We start from the raw sequence: 21,902 nt of genomic DNA, 5'->3' as shown, positions 1-21,902 counted from the left end.
AAGTTGGCTACTTGTTGAATTGTAGTTTCAATTGCATGATCACTTCAATTACACAGAATCCACGTGTCTATTGCAGTTAATAAACAAATCTGGGACTTCAGTCCACTCCTTTACCACTGACAACAATCCAATGCCAAGGTAGTGGTGAAGCTTGAATTAACCAAGATACCATACAGTACTCATATTGCCGAAATAGTACTTCTGTTGCCCTTAATACCTGCAGTTGCCCAGTAAGAACATGAAGGATGAATGGTTTAATTCAGGAATTACAATACTTTCTCGGGGTGGAGAGATTTGTAGTACTTTTGTCATGCTTGATGAAATGACAAAGTCTACCTCACTGGGGAAATTTTTGCCATCCCTGACATTGTCAAAATTACTGGTTTCCATCCTCTGACTTAATTGATGTCTGGAGCCCGTAAACACGAATAACAACGAATATCCAAAAAAAGCTATAAAGTCTTCATGCTGCAAACTGGATCTAGGAAGAGGCATTGCTCTTTCATGCATTTGTTGGGTCAGAAGAGCTTCCATGAGCTTGTTCTGCCACCGTTTTATTGCAAAAATTGTACTAGGAGTAACCCTCAACTCTTTGTTTCCTCCAACTCATCTTCCAATTCTTAGTGTGAAGAAATTGGGTGTTAGCTTTGTATCGATTAACAGTTCCACTGACCTACACACCCTTGACCTAATTTACCTTTTTGTGGGGTAGAGGACAGACTAAGAATTCTCAACACAACACCCCCCTTTGCAATCCAAGTTAAAGTAATTGATGCCTAGAGGTGAAGAACTGTAGAATTGTATAAAAGGGAAGGAATTTATATTTCTCACTCAGCTTTAGTGAATAAATTGACGAGAAAGCACAGGATATGGATATGGATACTGATGGGAAATGATACGGCAAAATTGCATGGCAAAATTGTTACCTAACAGATCAACCAGTAAATCATTATACGAAAAGTATAATCTGAGCTTCCTGGTGCTGACAATTCCAAGCTTGCAGATTTGATCTCTGTATGGGACAGCTACATATTTCTGCATTGCCTTATATAATATTGCAGATGGTAAACATATAATTCTGCACATTGAAAAATGGGTATCTCAATTTGGGGGGAAAGTTTTGGCAACAGGACCGTACTGATAGTGGCATTGCTTGTCATACTGCTGTGTCATACTGTTTGTGTGGGGGGAATTATGAATTGCAGCATATTTCACGACCCTCTCCCTATTCCCCATGAATTTTACCAGCCAGGGGACCTTGTCATCGGTGGGATTGTTTCTCAAATATTCTTTATTTATGATAGCCTCTCTTTCCTGGAACAGCCTGCAGAGACCATGACTGATGAACCAATGTAAGACCTTACTTCTTCCCTCTCTTACTTTGTAATATGTTCAGTTCATAGTTACTGAGAATGCATTATCAAGAAATACTGTGATTTATTTACTTTTGATGTCAGATATGTGGTTTCCCAGTAACAGTTGAAAATCGTTGATAGATCTATTACATTCTACATTATATTGTTGTTCACAGACCATTAATAAGCTTCCCTCCATTACCCCAGTGATGTGATAAAAACAAAAAACCAAGCACGTTGCACTGAATCCCCGTTGCTGTCTTATTGTAGCTGCAGCACTTATTTTATTAAACAGACTGTAACTCTGATTACAGTTCAGTGCCTAAGAACTACCAGCATATCCTGGCCTTTGCATTTGCTGTCAAAGAGATCAATGAGAATCCCAACATCTTACCAAATATCTCTCTGGGACTCCACATCCTCAATAGCTACTACACTGCAAGGATGACCTATAAAGCTACCTTAAGCCTTCTGTCAACACAAGATAGGTTTGTGCCCAACTTCAAGTGTGACTACCAGAACAATCTGATAGGTCTCATTGGAGGGTGCATGTCTGAAATTTCTGCCAACATGGCCATCATTTCAGCAATCCTCAAGACACCACAGGTAAGCTTTCTTCATGAGTGTATGGAGCTCTCACAACTCTTATACACTATCTTGTTCTCAGCAACCCTTTCAATAAATTTCCTGTGAACATTTCTCTGTGGACTTCTCCTAATACACATGCTTGGTTGCAATGTTCCCTAATGTAAACTTTTTTGCAAAACATATTCTCTTCTATAATTCCAGTTACAGAAAGGTAGCCGTGTTGGTCTGCCATACTCAAAACAAACAAACAAACAAATTTCTTTCCAGTAGCACCTTAAAGACCAACTAAGTTAGTTCTTGGTATGAGCTTTCGTGTGCATGCACACTTCTTCAGATACATTCTTCAGAGCTTTCGTGTGCATGCACACTTCTTCAGGTATCTGAAGAAGTGTGCATGCACACGAAAGCTCATACCAAGAACTAACTTAGTTGGTCTTTAAGGTGCTACTGGAAAGAAATTTGTTTGTTTGTCTCTTCTATAATGCATTTTACATGTTATTTTCACTATTCTTAGCATTTGAATGCACACTATACCTTTGCATATGCATTTTAGCACATATCACTCAGCTGGAGATTTTCATTGCTAAAATAAAAGAATGGAAAATTTCAAAGAATCACTAGCTTTTTGTTCTCAGGTTGTTTTAAACAAGGGAATAATGTATGCCCCTGCTTAATCACCCCAGTATGGCTCCCCTTCATCACACACACAGCCCAACAATATGACAATATGATCTTTTTGTTCTCAGGTTGTTTTGAATATGAGTATTATGTAGGTCCCTGCTTAAACACAAACTGAATATAATTTCTGTTCCATCCCTACTTCTTCCCAATGCTGCAGAGAAAATACTCTAAATCTCATAAGATGTTGTCAATCCTATGGCTAGGTTTTGTGACATTTTGTTATGTAACACGAGAAATGGCCTTTTGAAGACCACAGAAATGGTGGAAGCCTAACGTCTCTCGCAATGTAGCCAGCTTCAGTCTGGATCACTGCTGTGTGGTCTGCTATTACAACTTAAGCAAGAAGGAGTGAAAATTGATGTGAGAGCTCTAGTAGCATGGAAGCAGTGTTCCATGCTAACCAAAGAGTGCTCTGCCAAGTTCATTTGGCATGGTAGAAGGCAGACATGCATGCAGCAGTAAATGAAATATTTAGAAGAAGAGACATGTTGCCTGAGACAAGTGATTCAGGTTACATCATAATGAAACCAATTACTGGGGAGATCCTCACAGTGGGTCTTCAAGGAGACATACAGAACCTCCTACAAGTGTATGGTTTAAAATTCTCTTCTATTCTTGTACTTTTCCATTTCAGCTCACATATGGATCATTTTTGCCACTACAAGGTGCCCAAAGTTTATTCCCATTTCTATACCAGATGGTTCCCAATGAAGCCTATCAGCACATGGGTGTTGTGCGGTTACTTCAGCATTTCGGCTGGACTTGGATTGGGCTTTGGGCTGTAGATGATGATCGAGGAGACAGATTTTTACAGACAATGATGCCATTGCTTTCCATTCATGGTATCTGTTATGCCTTCGTCTCAAGAATACCCAAATCAAATTATGTGGAGGAGATGATAGAATTTGCTCTGCAGCATTTTGAAAGCTATGCAAAAATCTTTGAGGGAAACTCCACTACAGGAAATCCCAGTGTATTCTTTATTTATGGAGAGCCTCCATCCTTTCAGGTTTTGAGAATGCTGCTGTTTTCTGCACCTTTCTTCTCACTGCCACCTCTGAATAAAGTTTGGATTGTTACATCCCATTGGGATTTTGAATCACACTCTGTACAGAAAGATTGGGATATGCAAGCCTTTCATGGTTCTTTATCCTTCACAGTTCACTCAAATCGGTTATTAGGTTTCCACAATTTCATTCACAACTTAAGGCCATTGTGGGTAAAAGGTGATGGCTTTATCCAGTCCTTCTGGGAGCAGGCCTTCAGCTGCTCATTCAAAATCTCTAAAGGACAGCAAGAGGAGGAAAACAAGAAAGCTTGCACTGGGGACGAGAAGCTGGAGGGCCTTCCTGGAATTCTGTTTGAAATGGACATGACTGGCCACAGCTACAATGTCTACAACGCTGTCTACATTGTGGCACATGCTTTGCATGCCATAAAGAAAAGGATCTCCAAGAGTAGAAGGATTATGGAAGGAGGGAACCTGGCATTTCCAAATGTGCAATCATGGCAGGTAAATACAATTCACCTTTTGGTCCAGAGGAAAAGGAGCCGTAAATTAACCTAATTCATTTCCAGCAACATTTTGTTTGGCTGCCTTTTTCTTTTGTTTTGAATAAGCACTGCCAGATATGTTATATAATGGTCCTAATGTTAGCGCTATATAATGAGAAAGGCTTAACTGTTGAAAAACTTGTAAGGCCTCCATGAAGCCCATTGAATAAATTTCGAGACCTAGTGACATCTCTGCACATATTCTCTTTAAAAGGTGCATTCCTTTCTAAGGCACATCACGTTCAATAACAGTGTGGGAGATTCTGTGCACTTTGATGACAATGGAGAACTAGTTGCTTCTTTTGATGTAACGAACTGGTTGATTTTTCCCAATGGCTCACTGGTTAGAGCAAAAGTTGGAAGGCTGGATTCTCAGGCTCCTTTAGGAGAAGAGTTAATAATTAATGATGACCAAATTCTATGGCATCCAAGTTTTAACCAGGTAAGATAGGTTAGCTAACTTTTAAATATATGAAGCAGTGAACACAAGTATGTAAATGGGGAAAATATCAATCCAGAACTGTATATATTGTACATATATGTGAAATAAATGTTGAATACTGTATTAGGAGAAGCTTTTTGGAAAATGAAGGGCAAAAAGGAGAAGAAGAATGCTAAGGATGTGTCAGCCAAGGAATCCAGCAATCATCTACTTCCCAATTTCATTTCAAGATGGAAGAGGATTCTGTTGTTCATAAAGCATGACTCCTATTTGTTGCAGGCACTTACAAAGATCTCAGGTTGCCTTCCAAAAAGCTCAGCTTCATTGTGATTACAAATGGCATTAGTAAAGTCAAGGACAACCGCCCGCAATATGGAGACCAACAATTCTCTACTAGTTCTTAGGTTTTCATCCCCTGATGCATTTATGATTCTGTGATGAAGAGTGTGGGAATGAGCCTGTTGCCTCTGCTTACATTCTCGGTGCTCTTTGCTAGCAGTAAGGAGCCTTCTCTACCCATACAGCATTCTTAATCATGTGCAGTTGATGCAATATTGCTGACATGATCAGAAATTCAACAGAGAAGTGTCTCTACTGCAGACTTCTGATTTGCAACAGATAGAAGCTGGTGAAAAAGCATCAGAAGAAAGTTTTCCTCACTCTAACCCTCCCATGATTCAAATCAGATGGGAAGTGAACGACAGAAGAGTAAAAATATCTTATTGCTAATCATGTTATTATTATGTATAGATGTTGCCTATTTCTGTGTGCAATGACAACTGCCAACCTGGCTACAGCAGGAAAAAGAAGGAGGGAGAAAAATTTTGCTGCTATGATTGTGCTCCATGTGCGGAAGGGATGATCTCTAAGCAGAAAGGTAGGAGATATAATATAAAAAACATCATATGGAAGGATACCTTGACCCTTAAGGCACATATAGCCATTACTTTGATGAAGCTAAGCAGTTCTAGGTCTGATCAGGATCTGAATGGGAGACAGACCAGGGACCCAATATATACAACCTTACATTCCACAGTGGAATAAAAATGGGATATAAATGTAAGAAAATATTTTAAAATTCATTTTAAATTTGTTGTAGTGGGACGGGGAGACATCCCCTCACAGTTTATTGCTGGTTTTACAGCTCCTTGGGTGAAAGGGTGCATATAAATGTAAAAATAAATAAATAAATAAATAAATACAAGTCTAAGGTACCACAAAATTACCAGAGAAATGTGATAATACAAATGCCCATCAATATTATAGGAGGCAAAATGGACCCCATTTGCCAGGGAGTTCCATAACTGCTGAGACCATCTCCTGGGTCCCAGCTAATCATATCACTGAAAATAGAAGTCCGGCAAATCTTAACGTATGGATAGATCAGGAGAACTCCATCAGTGGCCGAACTGTGAAAAGTAGAGAGCCTTATTATGTAGCAATTAGCACACAGCTTCCCAGAAGCTCTTAGTGTTTTCATATTAACTTTCACAGTACACAGTACACAGTGCCTGCAGAATTGCCTCCCATGCTATGTTTCCCCCCGAATCAAATGGTTAGACTATCACAGTCCAGATAAAGGTGCAGCTGGGTCACCAGCCAAATGTTATGGAAGGCACTCTGAACCACTGAACCCATCTGAGCCTCAAGCAACAGTAAAGGATCCATAAGTACCTCCAAGCTATGAACCATTCCATCAAAGGAAGTGCAGCCCCACCCAGAGCAGGCAGCATTCCAACCATCCTATCCCCCACCCGCGAAGGTGGCAAAATGACATTGGCCACCCTGGGCTGTTTTGTAATCTGAGTTTGGCACATTCCTGTTCCAATCCCATTTCTTTCTCATTGTATCCTGACTCTCTTCTGTAATCAGCAGAGAACTCAAGGCAATGTACAAAGAGGTTCCAAGCAGTCTACTATCCAGTGAGAAAGTTGAATCAGTCACCAGTCACTTTAACAGGATGGTTATGAAATGTACCTTCATACCATACCCTCTCAGAATAGCACTTCCCAAACCAGCAAAAAATTATTAATACAAAGAAAAACAACAACAGTAATGATAATTTTCCTATGAAAATCACTTCTTTAGCCTTTAAAGTGATTTACATAAATTACCCCTGTAAGTTTTTAACACTGTCAGATTAGTGGTTATTAGCATTATTCTCTCAGCAAAGTATAGGTGGTTGAGAAGTTTCATATGGCATTATTTGCTTGAGATGAAATTAACATCAAGGATGCTGATATTAAGGGACCCCTTTCTCCTAGAGTTCATCAAAGAACTGCAAAAGAGGCAACGGAATTCATTCTCACTGATGGCCCTTTTAAATAGGTGTTGATCAACTTCTAGAAGTATTTAAAGTAGCTCTTTACTATTTTCAGATATGGATGCCTGTGTCAAATGTCCAGAAGACCAGTATCCCAATATGGACCAAACTCAATGCATTCCTAAAGTTGTAAGCTACCTCTCTTACAAAGAAACATTAGGAATTACCTTAGCTATCTTAGCCATTTCCTTCTCCTTTATCACAACTTTCATACTTGGAATTTTCGTGAAGCACAAGGACACTCCCATAGTCAAAGCTAACAACAGGACCCTCACCTACATCCTTCTCATCGCTCTCCTTCTTTGCTTCCTCTGCTCCTTACTCTTCATTGGACAGCCTGGAACGGTCATCTGCCTTCTCCGACAAACAGCCTTTGGCATCATGTTCTCTGTTGCCCTTTCCAGCACTTTGGCAAAAACCATCACCGTGGTTCTGGCATTCATGGCAACCCAGCCAGGATCCAGAATCAGAAAATGGGTGGGGAAGCGAATGGCAAATTCCATTGTCCTCTCTGGCTCCTTTCTTCAAGCTGGCATTTGTTCTCTTTGGTTATGTACTTTCCCTCCATTCCCAGATATGGACATGCACTCAGTGACAGGAGAAATGCTACTGGAATGTAATGAGGGTTCAGCTATCATGTTCTACTGTGTCCTGGGCTACATGGGTTCCTTGGCCATTGTCAGCTTCATTTTGGCTTTCCTAGCCAGGAAGTTGCCAGACAGTTTCAATGAGGCCAAATTTATCACTTTCAGCATGTTGGTGTTTTGCAGTGTTTGGCTGACTTTTGTTCCAACCTACTTGAGCACCAAAGGAAAATACATGGTGGCTGTGGAGATCTTCTCCATCTTAGCATCCAATGCAGGCTTACTGGGTTGCATCTTTTTCCCTAAATGCTACATCATTGTACTGAGGCCTGAACTGAATAAGAGGGAGCAACTAATAAGGCAAACCAAATGAAACATATATGATAAAATTGTAGCTTAGACTATTAACGCACATAGACTTGATTAAGGAAACATTAAGGAAATCCTTGCAACTTCAGTGAAGATGGATGCATCATACTTCAAGTTGGCTTCATGCCTATATTCTGTAGTCATAAGCCACACCCTCACATTTCCATAACTTTCACAGTTCTCTCAAATAAACTGTTAGTCCTCCAGAAATTCATATAGATGAGGAACCCTTCCCATGCAGAAGAATGTGGTTTTATTCTGGATTTCTGGAAACAAGCAGCCAGCTGTTTCCTAAAGCTCTTTAAGGAGGTAGATAAAACCTGTACTAGAGAGGAGAAGCTGGAAAGCCTTCCTGGAATTTTGTTTGAAATGAACATGCCTAGCCATAGCTACAATGTCTGCAATGCTGTCTATGCAGTTGCACATGAAATTCAATTTATTGTATATAGCCCAATGCCTTCACAATGAGTAACAGATGGAAAATGCAAGGCATTACACTGAAGCCATGCAATATGAATATATCAAGTCTAAGGAAGTCTACAGAATAAAAGTTTAACATTATCATCCTGGGAGGATCAATGTGAGAACAATAAACAATGGGAGACTAAAAATCGTATCGGGGCAAGTCTTATCTGGACAAACCAACAAGTACAGTGGTACCTTGGGTTACAGACGCTTCAGGTTACAAACACTTCAGGTTACGGACTCCAGTAACCCAAAAATAGTACCTTGGGCTAAAAACTTTGCTTCAGGATGAGAACAGAAATCGCACAGCGGCGCGGTGGCAGTGGGAAGCCCCATTAGCTAAAGCGGTGCTTCAGGTTAAGAACAGTTTCAGGTTAAGAACGGACATCCAGAACGAATTAAGTTCTTAACCTGAAGTACCACTGTAATTCATTTTATCCTCAACCTGATTACATTCATAAATGCATTTCCATGCCATATGAACTATTCCAAGGTATTTCCCTTTAAGTATGTTGAGGGCATCTGTTGAAACCCAAGTTCAACAAAGGTCCTACATAATTGTGGAAAAGTAAGCATATGAGAGCAGCCACGATGAACCAAAATGATGACACTACACTATATTCACGCACCATCAGAAGAGGGATAGGATCTTCTTTATTTTATAAATATTTATAAACTTATTTTTTGGCTTTGTCACAATAAAATGTTTACAATATACTATGTATATTTCTTGGAAATATGTCCTCTTACAGGTTTAATCTGTAAATCTCCAACCTTTTCAAATCATTTCTCCAAATCCAGCATGGAAGGCTCTGTTGATAATTTCCACTATCATGTGTTATACATTCTAATTATAGTCTATAGAAGGCAATTAATTCATATTCTCCTCCAAGATCATGTCAGGATATTATGTTCCTTCATTAAATATTAATTGATTAAATATATGTTTCTGTTTACCAGTCTGTGTATTAGCGTGGGTGGATTCAATTTTAAACATTAAAGGTTTGTACAAGCTCCATAATCCTGTACATCAGTCCTATATATCTCCAATTTATCCCTAGATCGCATGGTGCTCTCAAGGTCACCTCAGTCTCTCATCATTCCATGTGGACAATATTGGTTGCAAGTTGGCTACTTGTTGAATTGTAGTTTCCATTGCACGATCACTTCACTTACACAGAATCCACGTATCTAATCTAGTGAATAAACAAATCTGGGACTTCAGTCCACTCCTTTGCCACTGACAACAATCCAGTTCCAAGGAAGTGGTGAAGCTTGAACTAACCACAATACCATACACTATCTGTATTGCCTAAATAATACTTCTGTTGCCCTTAACACCTGCAGTTGCCCAGTAAAAACATGAAAGGTGAATGGTATAATTCAGGAATTACAATACTTTTTCAGGGTGTGGGAGTGTGGGGAAATTTCTAACACTTTTGTCATGCTTGATGAAACTTCAAAGTCTGTCTACTCACTGGGGAAGTTTTTGCCATCCCTGTCATTGTCGTAATTACTGGTTCCCGTCCTCTGACTTAATTGATGTCTAGAGTCCATAAGTAGGAATAACAATGAATATATATTAAAAAAGGTATAAAGTCTTCATGTTGCAAACTGAATCTAGGAAGAGGCACTGCTCTTTCATGCATTTGTTGGGTCAGGAGGGCTTTAATGAGCTGATTCTGCCGCCATTCTGTTGCAAGAATTGTACTAGGCATATCCCTCATCATTTTCTTTCCCCCAGCTCATCTTCCAATTCTTAGTGTGAAAAATTTGGGCATTAGCTATCTATTGATTAACGGTTCCACTGACCTACACACCCTTGACCTAATTTCCCTTTTTGTGAGGTATGGGGTCAGACTAAGAACTCTGAACACAACACCCCCCTTTGAAATCCAAGTTAAAGTAATTGATGCCCAGAGATGAAGATGTATAGCTAAGGATTGCAAAAGGAGAAGGAGCTTATATTTATCAGTCAGCTTTAGAGAATAAATTGAGGAGAAAGCACAGGATATGGATATGGATACTGATGGGAAATGATATATATTTATATGTACAGCAAAATTGTTACCTAACAGATCAACCAGTAAATCAGTACAGGAAGAGTATAATCTGAGCTCCCTGGTATTGATAATACCAAGGTTGCAGGTTTGATCCCTGGATGGGACAGCTGCATATTCTTATATTGCTTTATATAGTGCTGTAGATGGTAAATATATAATTTTGCACATTGAAAAATGTCTATCTCAATTTGGAGAGAACGTTTGGGCAACAGGATCATGCTGGTATTCGCATTGCTTCTCATACTGTTGTGTCATACTGTTTGTGGTAAACATGTTGTGAATTGCAGCATATTTGATGATCCCCTCCCTATTCCTCATGAATTTTACCAGCCAGGGGACCTCGTCATCGGTGGGATTGTTTCTCAAATATTCTTTCTTTATGATAGCCTCTCTTTCCTGGAACAGCGCACACAGACCATCACTGATGAACCCATGTAAGACCTTACTTCTTCCCTTTCTCACTTTATAATATGTTCAGTTCATAATTACTGAGACTGCGTTATCAAGAAATACTGTGATTTATTTACTTTTGGTGTGAGTAATAGGAGTGAGTGAAATATGTTCAGAGAGGAATTTGTTCAAATTAAACATTTAGATATACTGTTTGTGATAGCACATATCATGCTTATTGTTGTGAATTTGAATATTATATTGTATAATTCTAACCTATGCTACACCTCAGTCTTACAAGCTTACAGTAAACTGATGATGATGTGTTAAAATGCCATTTTACTTTAGCTGCAGCACTTATTTTATTTAACAGACTGCAACTCTGATTACAGTTCAGTGCCTAAGAACTACCAGCACATCCTGGCCTTTGCATTTGCTGTCAAAGAGATCAATGAGAATCCCAACATCTTACCAAATATATCCCTGGGACTCCACATCCTCAATAGTTACTACACTGCAAGGATGACCTATAAAGCTACCTTAAGCCTTCTGTCAACACGAGATAGGTTTGTCCCCAACTTCAAGTGTGACTACCAGAACAATCTTATAGCTCTCATTGGAGGGTGCATCTCTGAAATCTCATCCAATATGGCCATCATTTCAGCAACCCACAAGATTCCACAGGTAAGCTTTGTTTATGAGTGTATGGAGCTCTCACAACTGTTCTACACTATCTTGATCTCAGCAACCCTTTCAATATATTTTCCATGAGCATTTTCCTGTGGACTTCTCCTAATGCACATGCTTGGTTGCAATGTTCCCTAATGTAAACTATTTTGCAAAACATTCTCTTCTGTAATGCACTTTATGTTATTTTCACTATTCTGGGCATTTTACTGCACATATTACTCAGCTGCATAGTTTCATTGTTAAAATAAAAGAATGGTAAATTTCAAAGGATCACTATCTTTTTGTTCTCAGGTTGTTTTGAACATAAGAATTATGTGGGTCTCTGCTTAAATGAGAACTGAATTTTATTTCCCTTCTATCCCAACCTATTCCCAGTGCTAGAAAGAAACTACTCTAAATCTCATTAGACTTTGTCAATACTATGGTCAGGTTTTGTGACATTTTGTTATGTAACATGAAAATTGGCCTCCTGGAGACCACAGACTTGGTGGAAGTCTAATGTCTCTCCCAATATTGTTGCTGTTGTTTAGTCGTTTAGTCGTGTCTGACTCTTCGTGACTCCATGCACCAGAGCACGCCAGGCACTCCTGTCTTCCACTGCCTCCCGCATTTTGGTCAAACTCATGCTGGTAGCTTCAAGAACACTGTCCAACCATCTCGTCCTCTGTTGTCCCCTTCTCCTTGTGCCCTCAATCTTTCCCAACATCAGGGTCTTTTCCAAGGAGTCTTCTCTTCTCATGAGGTGGCCAAAGTATTGGAGCCTCAGCTTCAGGATCTGTCCTTCCAGTGAGCACTCTGGGTTGATTTCCTTAGGGATGGATAAGATCGATCTTCTTGCAGTCCATGGGACTCTCAAGAGTCTCCTCCAGCACCCTAATTCAAAAGATTCAATTCTTCGGAGATCAGCCTTCTTTATGGTCCAGCTTTCACTTCCATACATCACTACTGGGAAAACCATAACTTTAACTATACGGACCCATCTGGGTCACTATTGTGCTTGGTCTGCTATTACAACTTAAGCAAGCAGGAGTGATAATTGATGTGATAACTCTAGCAGCATGGAAGCAGTGTTCCATGGCCTCTCAGAGCACCATCCTAACCAAAGAGTGCTCTGCCAAGTTCAGGTGAGGTTCATTTGGCATGGTAGAAGGCAGAGATGAATGCAGCAGTAAATGAAATATTTAGAAGAATAGACATGTTGCCTGAGACAAGTGATTCAGGGTAGGTCATGATGAAACCAATTACTGTGGAGCTCCTCACAGGGGCTCCTCAAGGAGACATACAGGACCTCCTACAAGTGTATGGTTTAAAATTCTCTTCTATTCTTGAACTTTCCATTTCAGCTTACATATGGATCATTTTTGCCACTACAAGGTGCCCAAAGTTTATTCCCATTTCTGTACCAGATGGTCCCCAATGAAGCCTATCAGCACATGGGTGTTGTGCGGTTACTTCAGCATTTCGGCTGGACTTGGATTGGGCTTGGGGCTGTAGATGATGATCGAGGAGACAGATTTTTACAGACAATGATGCCATTGCTTTCCATTCATGGTATCTGTTATGCCTTCATCATAAGAATACCCAAATGGAATTATGTGGATGAGATGATAGAATTTGCTTTGCAGCATTTTGAAACCTATGCAAAAATCTTTGAGCGAAAGTCCAGTAAGGGAAATCCCAGTGTATTCTTTATTTATGGAGAGCCTCCATCTTTTCAGGTTTTGAGAATGCTGCTGTTTTCTGCACCTCTATTCTCACTGCCACCTCTGAATAAAGTATGGATTGTTACATCCCATTGGGATTTTGCATCACACTCTGTTCAGAAGAATTGGGATATGCAAGCCTTTCATGGTTCTTTATCCTTCACAGTTCATTCAAGTCGGTTATTAGGTTTCCACAAGTTCATTCACAAGTTAAGGCCGTTGTGGGCAAAAGGTGATGGCTTTATCCAGTGCTTCTGGGAGCAGGCCTTCAGCTGCTCATTCAAACTCTCTAAAGGACAGCAGGAGGAGGAAAACAAGAAAGTTTGCACTGGGGACGAGAAGCTGGAGGGCCTTCCTGGAATTTTGTTTGAAATGGACATGACTGGCCACAGCTACAATATCTACAATGCTGTCTACATTGTGGCGCATGCTTTGCATGCCATAAAGAAAAGGATCTCCAAGAGTAGAAGGATTATAGAAGGGGGAAAACTGGAATTTCCAAACGTGCAATCATGGCAGGTAATAGCTCTTCAGCTTTTAGTCCAGACGTAAAAGGAGCTGTAAATTTGCATAATTCATTTCTAGCAACATTTTGTTTGGTGGCCTTCTTGTTTTGTTTTGAATAAGCACTGCCAGATATGTTATATAATTGTGCTAATATAGAGTTATTTAATGAGAATAACTTAGTGTTGAAAAATTAGTAAGGTCTCCAAGAAGCCCATTGAATAAATTTTGAGACCTAGTGACATCTCTGCACATATTCTCTTTAAAAGGTGCATTCCTTTCTAAGGCACATCACATTCAATAACAGTGTGGGAGATTCTGTGCACTTTGATGACAATGGAGAATTAGTTGCATGTTTTGATGTAACAAACTGGTTGATTTTTACCAATGGCTCACTGGTTAGAGCAAAAGTCGGAAGACTGGATTCCCATGCTCCTTTAGGAAAAGAGTTAAGAATAAATGATGACCAAATTCTATGGCATCCAAGTTTTAACCAGGTAAGATAGGTTATCTAACTTTTATGTATATAAAGCTGTGAACATTTGAGTCTCTAAATGAGAAGAATATCAATCCAAAATTGTATATAATGTACATATTTGTGAAATAAATGTAGAATAGGGGAATTCTTTGGAAGGAGAAGTAACAGAAGAAGAAGAATGCAAAGAATCTGTCATCCAAAGGATCCAGCAATCCTCTCATTCCTTATTTCATTTCAAGCTGGAAGAGGATTCTGGTGTTTTTTAAATCTTGACTCCTATTTGTTGCAGGCACTTACAAAGATCTCAAACAGCTCAGCTTCATTTTTATTACAACTGGCACTCGTAATGTCAGGGTCAACAGCCCACAATACGGGGATCAGCAATTCTCTACTTATTCTTAGGTTATTAATCCCCTGATGAATTTATGATTGTGTAATGAAGAATGTGAGGGACGCGGGTGGCGCTGTGGGTGAAACCTCAGTGCCTAGGACTTGCTGATCGTAAGGTCGGCAGTTCGAATCCCCGCGGCGGGGTGAGCTCCCGTCGTTCGGTCCCAGCTCCTGTCAACCTAGCAGTTCGAAAGCACCCCTAAGTGCAAGTAGATAAATAGGGACCGCTTTATAGCGGGAAGGTAAACGGCGTTTCTGTGTGCAGCACTGGCGCTGGCTTGCCAGATGCAGCTTCGTCATGCTGGCCACGTGACCTGGAAGTGTCTTCGGACAGCGCCGGCTCCCGGCCTCTTGAGCGAGATGAGCGCGCAACCCTAGAGTCGGTCATGACTGGCCTTCGGGCAGGGGTACCTTTTTAATGAAGAATGTGGAAATGAGCCTGTTGGCTCTTACACTGCAACACTGCTGACATGAGCAGAAATTCAATAGAGAAGGGTCTGTACTTCAGACTATAGATTTGCAACACATAGAAGCTGGTGACAAATGGTAAGAAGTAAGTGACAGAGGCAACTGAGCCTAATGGGTTTTCCTCACTCTCTGTCACGGGACAGACAGGGAACACCCTTGCGTCAAGTGAAGGGGGAATATCCGAGGAGGGACATTCAGTCGGGGAAAACAGGGGAATGATGGATGAAATAGGGGAGGAGAAGGCGGAGAGCAGTCAAGGGGTGTCAGGGCTCTGCAATGCTGGAGAGCCCTACCACCAACCAGGGAGTCAGGAACAGAAAAGGAAGTGGTGTCTTCGGCACAGGCGAGGAGAGAGTTAAAACGCAGAGATCAAAGATGTCTCAAGAGATTCCCACATATGCTGTGTTGGAGAAGGAGCCGAAGGAAGCCACTCCCCGAATCTGACTCGTCGGATGCAGAAGCACGATTCGGAACTGTTGCTGTTTGTACATATGTAAAAAAAGAACTGTAAATATCTCTCTAAGTGAGCACAGGGTGTTTATTGCAAAGAGCAGACACCACCTTGACACTCTCCCCCTCAGAAATTCAACAGAGAAGTGTCTCTACTGCAGACTTCTGATTCGCAACAGATAGAAGCTGGTGAAAAAGCATCAGAAGAAAGTTTTCCTCACTCTAACCCTCCCATGATTCAAATCAGATGGGAAGTGAACGACAGAAGAGTAAAAATATCTTATTGCTAATCTCCACATTATTATGTATAGGTGTTGCCTATTTCTGTGTGCAATGACAACTGCCAACCTGGCTACAGCAGGAAAAAGAAGGAGGGAGAAAAAATTTGCTGCTATGATTGTGCTCCATGTGCAGAAGGGATGATCTCTAAGCAGAAAGGTAGGAGATATAATATTAAAAACATCATATGGAAGGATGCCTTGACCCTTAAGGCACATATAGCCATTACTTTGATGAAGCTAAGCAGTTCTAGTTCTGATCAGTATCTGGATGGGAGACAGACTGGGGACCCAACATATTCAACCTTGCATTCCACAGTGGAATAAAAATGGGATATAAATGTAAGAAAATATTTTAAAATTCATATTAAATTTGCTGCAGTGGGACGGGGAGACATCCCCTCACAGTTTATTGCTGGTTTTACAGCTCCTTGGGTGAAAGGGTGCATATAAATGTAAAAATAAATAAATAAATAAATAAATAAATACAAGTCTAAGGTACCACAAAATTACCAGAGAAATGTGATAATACAAATGCCCATCAATATTATAGGAGGCAAAATGGACCCCATTTGCCAGGGAGTTCCATAACTGCTGAGACCATCTCCTGGGTCCCAGCTAATCATATCACTGAAAATAGAAGTCCGGCAAATCTTAACGTATGGATAGATCAGGAGAACTCCATCAGTGGCCGAACTGTGAAAAGTAGAGAGCCTTATTATGTAGCAATTAGCACACAGCTTCCCAGAAGCTCTTAGTGTTTTCATATTAACTTTCACAGTACACAGTACACAGTGCCTGCAGAATTGCCTCCCATGCTATGTTTCCCCCCGAATCAAATGGTTAGACTATCACAGTCCAGATAAAGGTGCAGCTGGGTCACCAGCCAAATGTTATGGAAGGCACTCTGAACCACTGAACCCATCTGAGCCTCAAGCAACAGTAAAGGATCCATAAGTACCTCCAAGCTATGAACCATTCCATCAAAGGAAGTGCAGCCCCACCCAGAGCAGGCAGCATTCCAACCATCCTATCCCCCACCCGCGAAGGTGGCAAAATGACATTGGCCACCCTGGGCTGTTTTGTAATCTGAGTTTGGCACATTCCTGTTCCAATCCCATTTCTTTCTCATTGTATCCTGACTCTCTTCTGTAATCAGCAGAGAACTCAAGGCAATGTACAAAGAGATTCCAAGCAGTCTACTATCCAGTGAGAAAGTTGAATCAGTCACCAGTCACTTTAACAGGATGGTTATGAAATGTACCTTCATACCATACCCTCTCAGAATAGCACTTCCCAAACCAGCAAAAAATTATTAATACAAAGAAAAACAACAACAGTAATGATAATTTTCCTATGAAAATCACTTCTTTAGCCTTTAAAGTGATTTACATAAATTACCCCTGTAAGTTTTTAACACTGTCAGATTAGTGGTTATTAGCATTATTCTCTCAGCAAAGTATAGGTGGTTGAGAAGTTTCATATGGCATTATTTGCTTGAGATGAAATTAACATCAAGGATGCTGATATTAAGGGACCCCTTTCTCCTAGAGTTCATCAAAGAACTGCAAAAGAGGCAACGGAATTCATTCTCACTGATGGCCCTTTTAAATAGGTGTTGATCAACTTCTAGAAGTATTTAAAGTAGCTCTTTACTATTTTCAGATATGGATGCCTGTGTCAAATGTCCAGAAGACCAGTATCCCAATATGGACCAAACTCAATGCATTCCTAAAGTTGTAAGCTACCTCTCTTACAAAGAAACATTAGGAATTACCTTAGCTATCTTAGCCATTTCCTTCTCCTTTATCACAACTTTCATACTTGGAATTTTCGTGAAGCACAAGGACACTCCCATAGTCAAAGCTAACAACAGGACCCTCACCTACATCCTTCTCATCGCTCTCCTTCTTTGCTTCCTCTGCTCCTTACTCTTCATTGGACAGCCTGGAACGGTCATCTGCCTTCTCCGACAAACAGCCTTTGGCATCATGTTCTCTGTTGCCCTTTCCAGCACTTTGGCAAAAACCATCACCGTGGTTCTGGCATTCATGGCAACCCAGCCAGGATCCAGAATCAGAAAATGGGTGGGGAAGCGAATGGCAAATTCCATTGTCCTCTCTGGCTCCTTTCTTCAAGCTGGCATTTGTTCTCTTTGGTTATGTACTTTCCCTCCATTCCCAGATATGGACATGCACTCAGTGACAGGAGAAATGCTACTGGAATGTAATGAGGGTTCAGCTATCATGTTCTACTGTGTCCTGGGCTACATGGGTTCCTTGGCCATTGTCAGCTTCATTTTGGCTTTCCTAGCCAGGAAGTTGCCAGACAGTTTCAATGAGGCCAAATTTATCACTTTCAGCATGTTGGTGTTTTGCAGTGTTTGGCTGACTTTTGTTCCAACCTACTTGAGCACCAAAGGAAAATACATGGTGGCTGTGGAGATCTTCTCCATCTTAGCATCCAATGCTGGCTTACTGGGTTGCATCTTTTTCCCTAAATGCTACATCATTGTACTGAGGCCTGAACTGAATAAGAGGGAGCAACTAATAAGGCAAACCAAATGAAACATATATGATAAAATTGTAGCTTAGACTATTAACGCACATAGACTTGATTAAGGAAACATTAAGGAAATCCTTGCAACTTCAGTGAAGATGGATGCATCACACTTCAAGTTGGTTTCATACCTATATTCTGCAGTCATAAGCCACACCCTCACATTTCCATAACTTTCACAGTTCTCTCAAATAAACTGTTAGTCCTCCAGAAATTCATATAGATGAGGAACCCTTCCCATGCAGAAGAATGTGGTTTTATTCTGGATTTCTGGAAACAAGCAGCCTGCTGTTTCCTAAACCTCTTTAAGGAGGTAGATAAAACCTGTACTAGAGAGGAGAAGCTGGAAAGCCTTCCTGGAATTTTGTTTGAAATGAGCATGCCTAGCCATAGCTACAATGTCTGCAATGCTGTCTATGCAGTTGCACATGAAATTCAATGTATTGTATATAGCCCAATGCCTTCACAATGAGTAACAGATGGAAAATGCAAGGCATTACACTGAAGCCATGCAATATGAATATATCAAGTCTAAGGAAGTCTACAGAATAAAAGTTTAACATTATCATCCTGGGAGGATCAATGTGAGAACAATAAACAATGGGAGATTAAAAATCGTATCGGGGCAAGTCTTATCTGGACAAATCAACAAGTACAGTGGTACCTCAGGTTACAGACGCTTCAGGTTACAAACACTTCAGGTTACGGACTCCGCTAACCCAGAAATAGTACCTCAGGTTAAGAACTTTGCTTTAGGATGAGAACAGAAATCGCACAGCGGCGAGGTGGCAGTGGGAAGCCCCATTAGCTAAAGCAGTGCTTCTTGTTAAGAACATTTTCAGGTTAAGAACAGACATCCAGAACGAATTAAGTTCTTAACCCGAAGTACCACTGTAATTCATTTTATCCTCAACCTGATTACATTCATAAATGCATTTCCATGCCATATGAACTATTCCAAGGTATTTCCCTTTAAGTATGTTGAGGGCATCTGTTGAAACCCAAGTTCAACAAAGGTCCTACATAATTGTGGAAAAGTAAGCATAGGAGAGCAGCCACAATGAACCAAAATGATGACACTACACTATATTCACGCACCATCAGAAGAGGGATAGGATCTTCTATATTTTATAAATATTTATAAACTTCTTTTTTGGCTCTGTCACAATAAAATGTTTACAATATACTATGTATATTTTTTGGAAATTTGTCCCCTTACAGGTTTAATCTGTAAATCTCCAACCTTGTTAAATCATTTCTCCAAATCCAGCATGGAAGGCTCTGTTGATAATTTCTACTATCATGTGTTATGCATTCTAATTATAGTCTATAGAAGGCAATTACTTCATATTCTCCTCCAAGATCATGTCAGGATATTATGTTCCTTCATTAAATATTAATTGATTAAATATATGTTTCTGTTTCCCAGTATGTATTAGTGTGGGTGGATTCAGGTTTAAATATTAAAGGTTAAAGGTCCATAATCCTGTACCTCAGTCCTATATATCTCTAATATATCCCTAAATCGCACTGTGCTTTCAAGGGCACCTCAGTCTCTCATCATTCCATGTGGACAATATTGGTTGCAAGTTGGCTACTTGTTGAATTGTAGTTTCCATTGCATGATGACTTCACTTACACAGAATCCACGTGTCTATTCTAGTGAATAAACAAATCTGGGACTTCAGTCCACTCCTTTGCCACTGACAACAATCCAGTTCCAAGGAAGTGGTGAAGCTTGAACTAACCACAATACCATACACTATCTTTATTGCCTAAATAATACTTCTGTTGCCCTTAACACCTGCAGTTGCCCAGTAAAAACATGAAAGTGAATGGTATAATTCAGGAATTCCAATACTTTTTCAGGGTGTGGGAGTGTGGAGAAATTTCTAAAACTTTTGTCATGCTTGATGAAACTTCAAGGTCTGTCTACTCACTGGGGAAGTTTTTGCAATCCCTGTCATTTTCATAATTATTGATTCCCATTCTCTGATTTAATTGATGTCTAGAGTCCATAAGTAGGAATAACAATGAATATTAAAAAAAAGAAAAAAAAGGTATAAAGTCTTCATGTTGCAAACTGGACCTAGGAAGAGGGATTGCTCTTTCATGCATTTGTTGGGTCAGAAGTGCTTCCACGAGCTGATTCTGCCGCCATTCTGTTGCAAGAATTGTACTAGGAATATCCCTCATCATTTTGTTTCCCCCAGGCTCAGCTTCCAATTCTTAGTGTGAAAAAATTGAGCATTAGCTATCTATTGATTAACGGTTCCACTGACCTACACACCCTTGACCTAATTTCCCTTTTAGTGAGGTATAGGGTCAGACTAAGAACTTTGAACACAACACACACCCCCTTTGCAATCCAAGTTAAAGTAATTGATGCCCAGAGATGAAGATGTATAGCTAAGGATTGCAAAAGGAGAAGGAGCTTATATTTATCAGTCAGCTTTAGAGAATAAATTGAGGAGAAAGCACAGGATATGAATATGGATACTGATGGGAAATGATATATATTTAAATGCAAAGCAAAATTGTTACCTAATAGATCAACCAGTAAATCAGTACAGGAAGAGTATAATCTGAGCTCCCTGGTATTGATAATACCAAGGTTGCAGGTTTGATCCCTGGATGGGACAGCTGCATATTCCTGCATTGTCTCATATAATGCTGTGGATGGTAAACATATAATTCTGCACATTGAAAAATGGGTATCTCAATTAGGGGGGAAAGTTTTGGCAACAGGATCATGCTGGTAGTGGCATTGCTTCTCATACTGTTGTCTCATTCTGTTTGTGGGAAACATGTTGTGAATTGCAGCATATTTGATGATCCCCTCCCTATTCCTCATGAATTTTACCAGCCAGGGGACCTTGTCATCGGTGGGATTGTTTCTCAAATATTCTTTCTTTATGATAGCCTCTCTTTCCTGGAACAGCGTACACAGACCATCACTGATGAACCCATGTAAGACCTTACTTCTTCACTCTCTCACTTTGTAATATGTTCAGTTCATAATTACTGATAATGCTTATCAAGAAATACTGGGATTTATTTACTTTTGGTGTGAGAAATGTAGTTTTCTGGTAACAGTGGGAAATTGTTGATAGATACATTACATTCTACATTATATTGTTATTCACAGACCATTAATAAGCTTAGCTCTATGGCCCCCTTGATGTGAAAAAACAAAAAACCAAACACATCACAATGAAGCCCCATCTGCTTGGGTTAGTAATTGCTGCTGCTTTTGTAAGAAACAGGAGGGAGGACAATATGTACAGAGAGGAATTTGTTTAGGCATACAGTTTGTGATAGCACATATCATTTTTATTGTTGTGCATTTCAACAGTATATTGTATAATTCTCAGCTACAATACACCTCCATCTTACAAGCTTACCATTAAAATGCTGTTTTATTGTAGCTGCAGCACTTTAAAACAAAACAAAACTAACTGTAACTCTGATTACAGTTCAGTGCCTAAGAACTACCAGCACATCCTGGCCTTTGCATTTGCTGTCAAAGAGATCAATGAGAATCCCAACATCTTACCAAATATCTCTC

The 21,902-nt window shown here is 40.0% G+C and overlaps 2 protein-coding genes across 2 annotated transcripts; both read left to right on the top strand.

Moving 5' to 3' along the window:
- The first annotated feature begins 1,335 nt into the window (after positions 1-1,335).
- On the top strand, positions 1,336-7,900 carry LOC128398805 (vomeronasal type-2 receptor 26-like). Its single transcript, XM_053360059.1, has 6 exons — positions 1,336-1,352; positions 1,670-1,961; positions 3,259-4,137; positions 4,393-4,620; positions 5,371-5,497; positions 6,999-7,900. The coding sequence occupies exons 1-6, from the start codon at positions 1,336-1,338 to the stop codon at positions 7,898-7,900; spliced, it is 2,445 nt and encodes an 814-aa protein (XP_053216034.1).
- A 3,436-nt stretch (positions 7,901-11,336) lies between these two features.
- On the top strand, positions 11,337-18,342 carry LOC128398804 (vomeronasal type-2 receptor 26-like). Its single transcript, XM_053360058.1, has 5 exons — positions 11,337-11,498; positions 12,848-13,528; positions 13,981-14,208; positions 15,809-15,935; positions 17,441-18,342. Exons 1-5 carry the CDS (start codon positions 11,337-11,339, stop codon positions 18,340-18,342), a joined length of 2,100 nt encoding a protein of 699 aa, XP_053216033.1.
- The last annotated feature ends 3,560 nt before the right edge of the window (positions 18,343-21,902 follow it).

The sequence above is a fragment of the Podarcis raffonei genome, chromosome 13 (genome assembly GCF_027172205.1).
Source record: "Podarcis raffonei isolate rPodRaf1 chromosome 13, rPodRaf1.pri, whole genome shotgun sequence".
In the NCBI taxonomy this organism is placed as follows: domain Eukaryota; kingdom Metazoa; phylum Chordata; class Lepidosauria; order Squamata; family Lacertidae; genus Podarcis; species Podarcis raffonei.
The sequence above is the reverse complement of the archived record's forward strand: the minus strand, read 5'-3'. Positions and strand labels throughout refer to the sequence as shown.

Excerpts from the sequence above, each read along its gene's own strand:
- LOC128398804 (XM_053360058.1), top strand. The coding sequence starts at position 11,337 with ATGACCTATAAAGCTACCTTAAGCCTTCTGTCAACACGAGATAGGTTT. Across the intron at positions 11,499-12,847 it reads CAACCCACAAGATTCCACAG|CTTACATATGGATCATTTTT; the intron begins GTAAGCTTTGTT and ends TTTCCATTTCAG. Across the intron at positions 13,529-13,980 it reads AGGAGGAGGAAAACAAGAAA|GTGCATTCCTTTCTAAGGCA; the intron begins GTTTGCACTGGG and ends TCTCTTTAAAAG.
- LOC128398805 (XM_053360059.1), top strand. Across the intron at positions 4,138-4,392 it reads CAAATGTGCAATCATGGCAG|GTGCATTCCTTTCTAAGGCA; the intron begins GTAAATACAATT and ends TCTCTTTAAAAG. Across the intron at positions 5,498-6,998 it reads GATGATCTCTAAGCAGAAAG|ATATGGATGCCTGTGTCAAA; the intron begins GTAGGAGATATA and ends TACTATTTTCAG.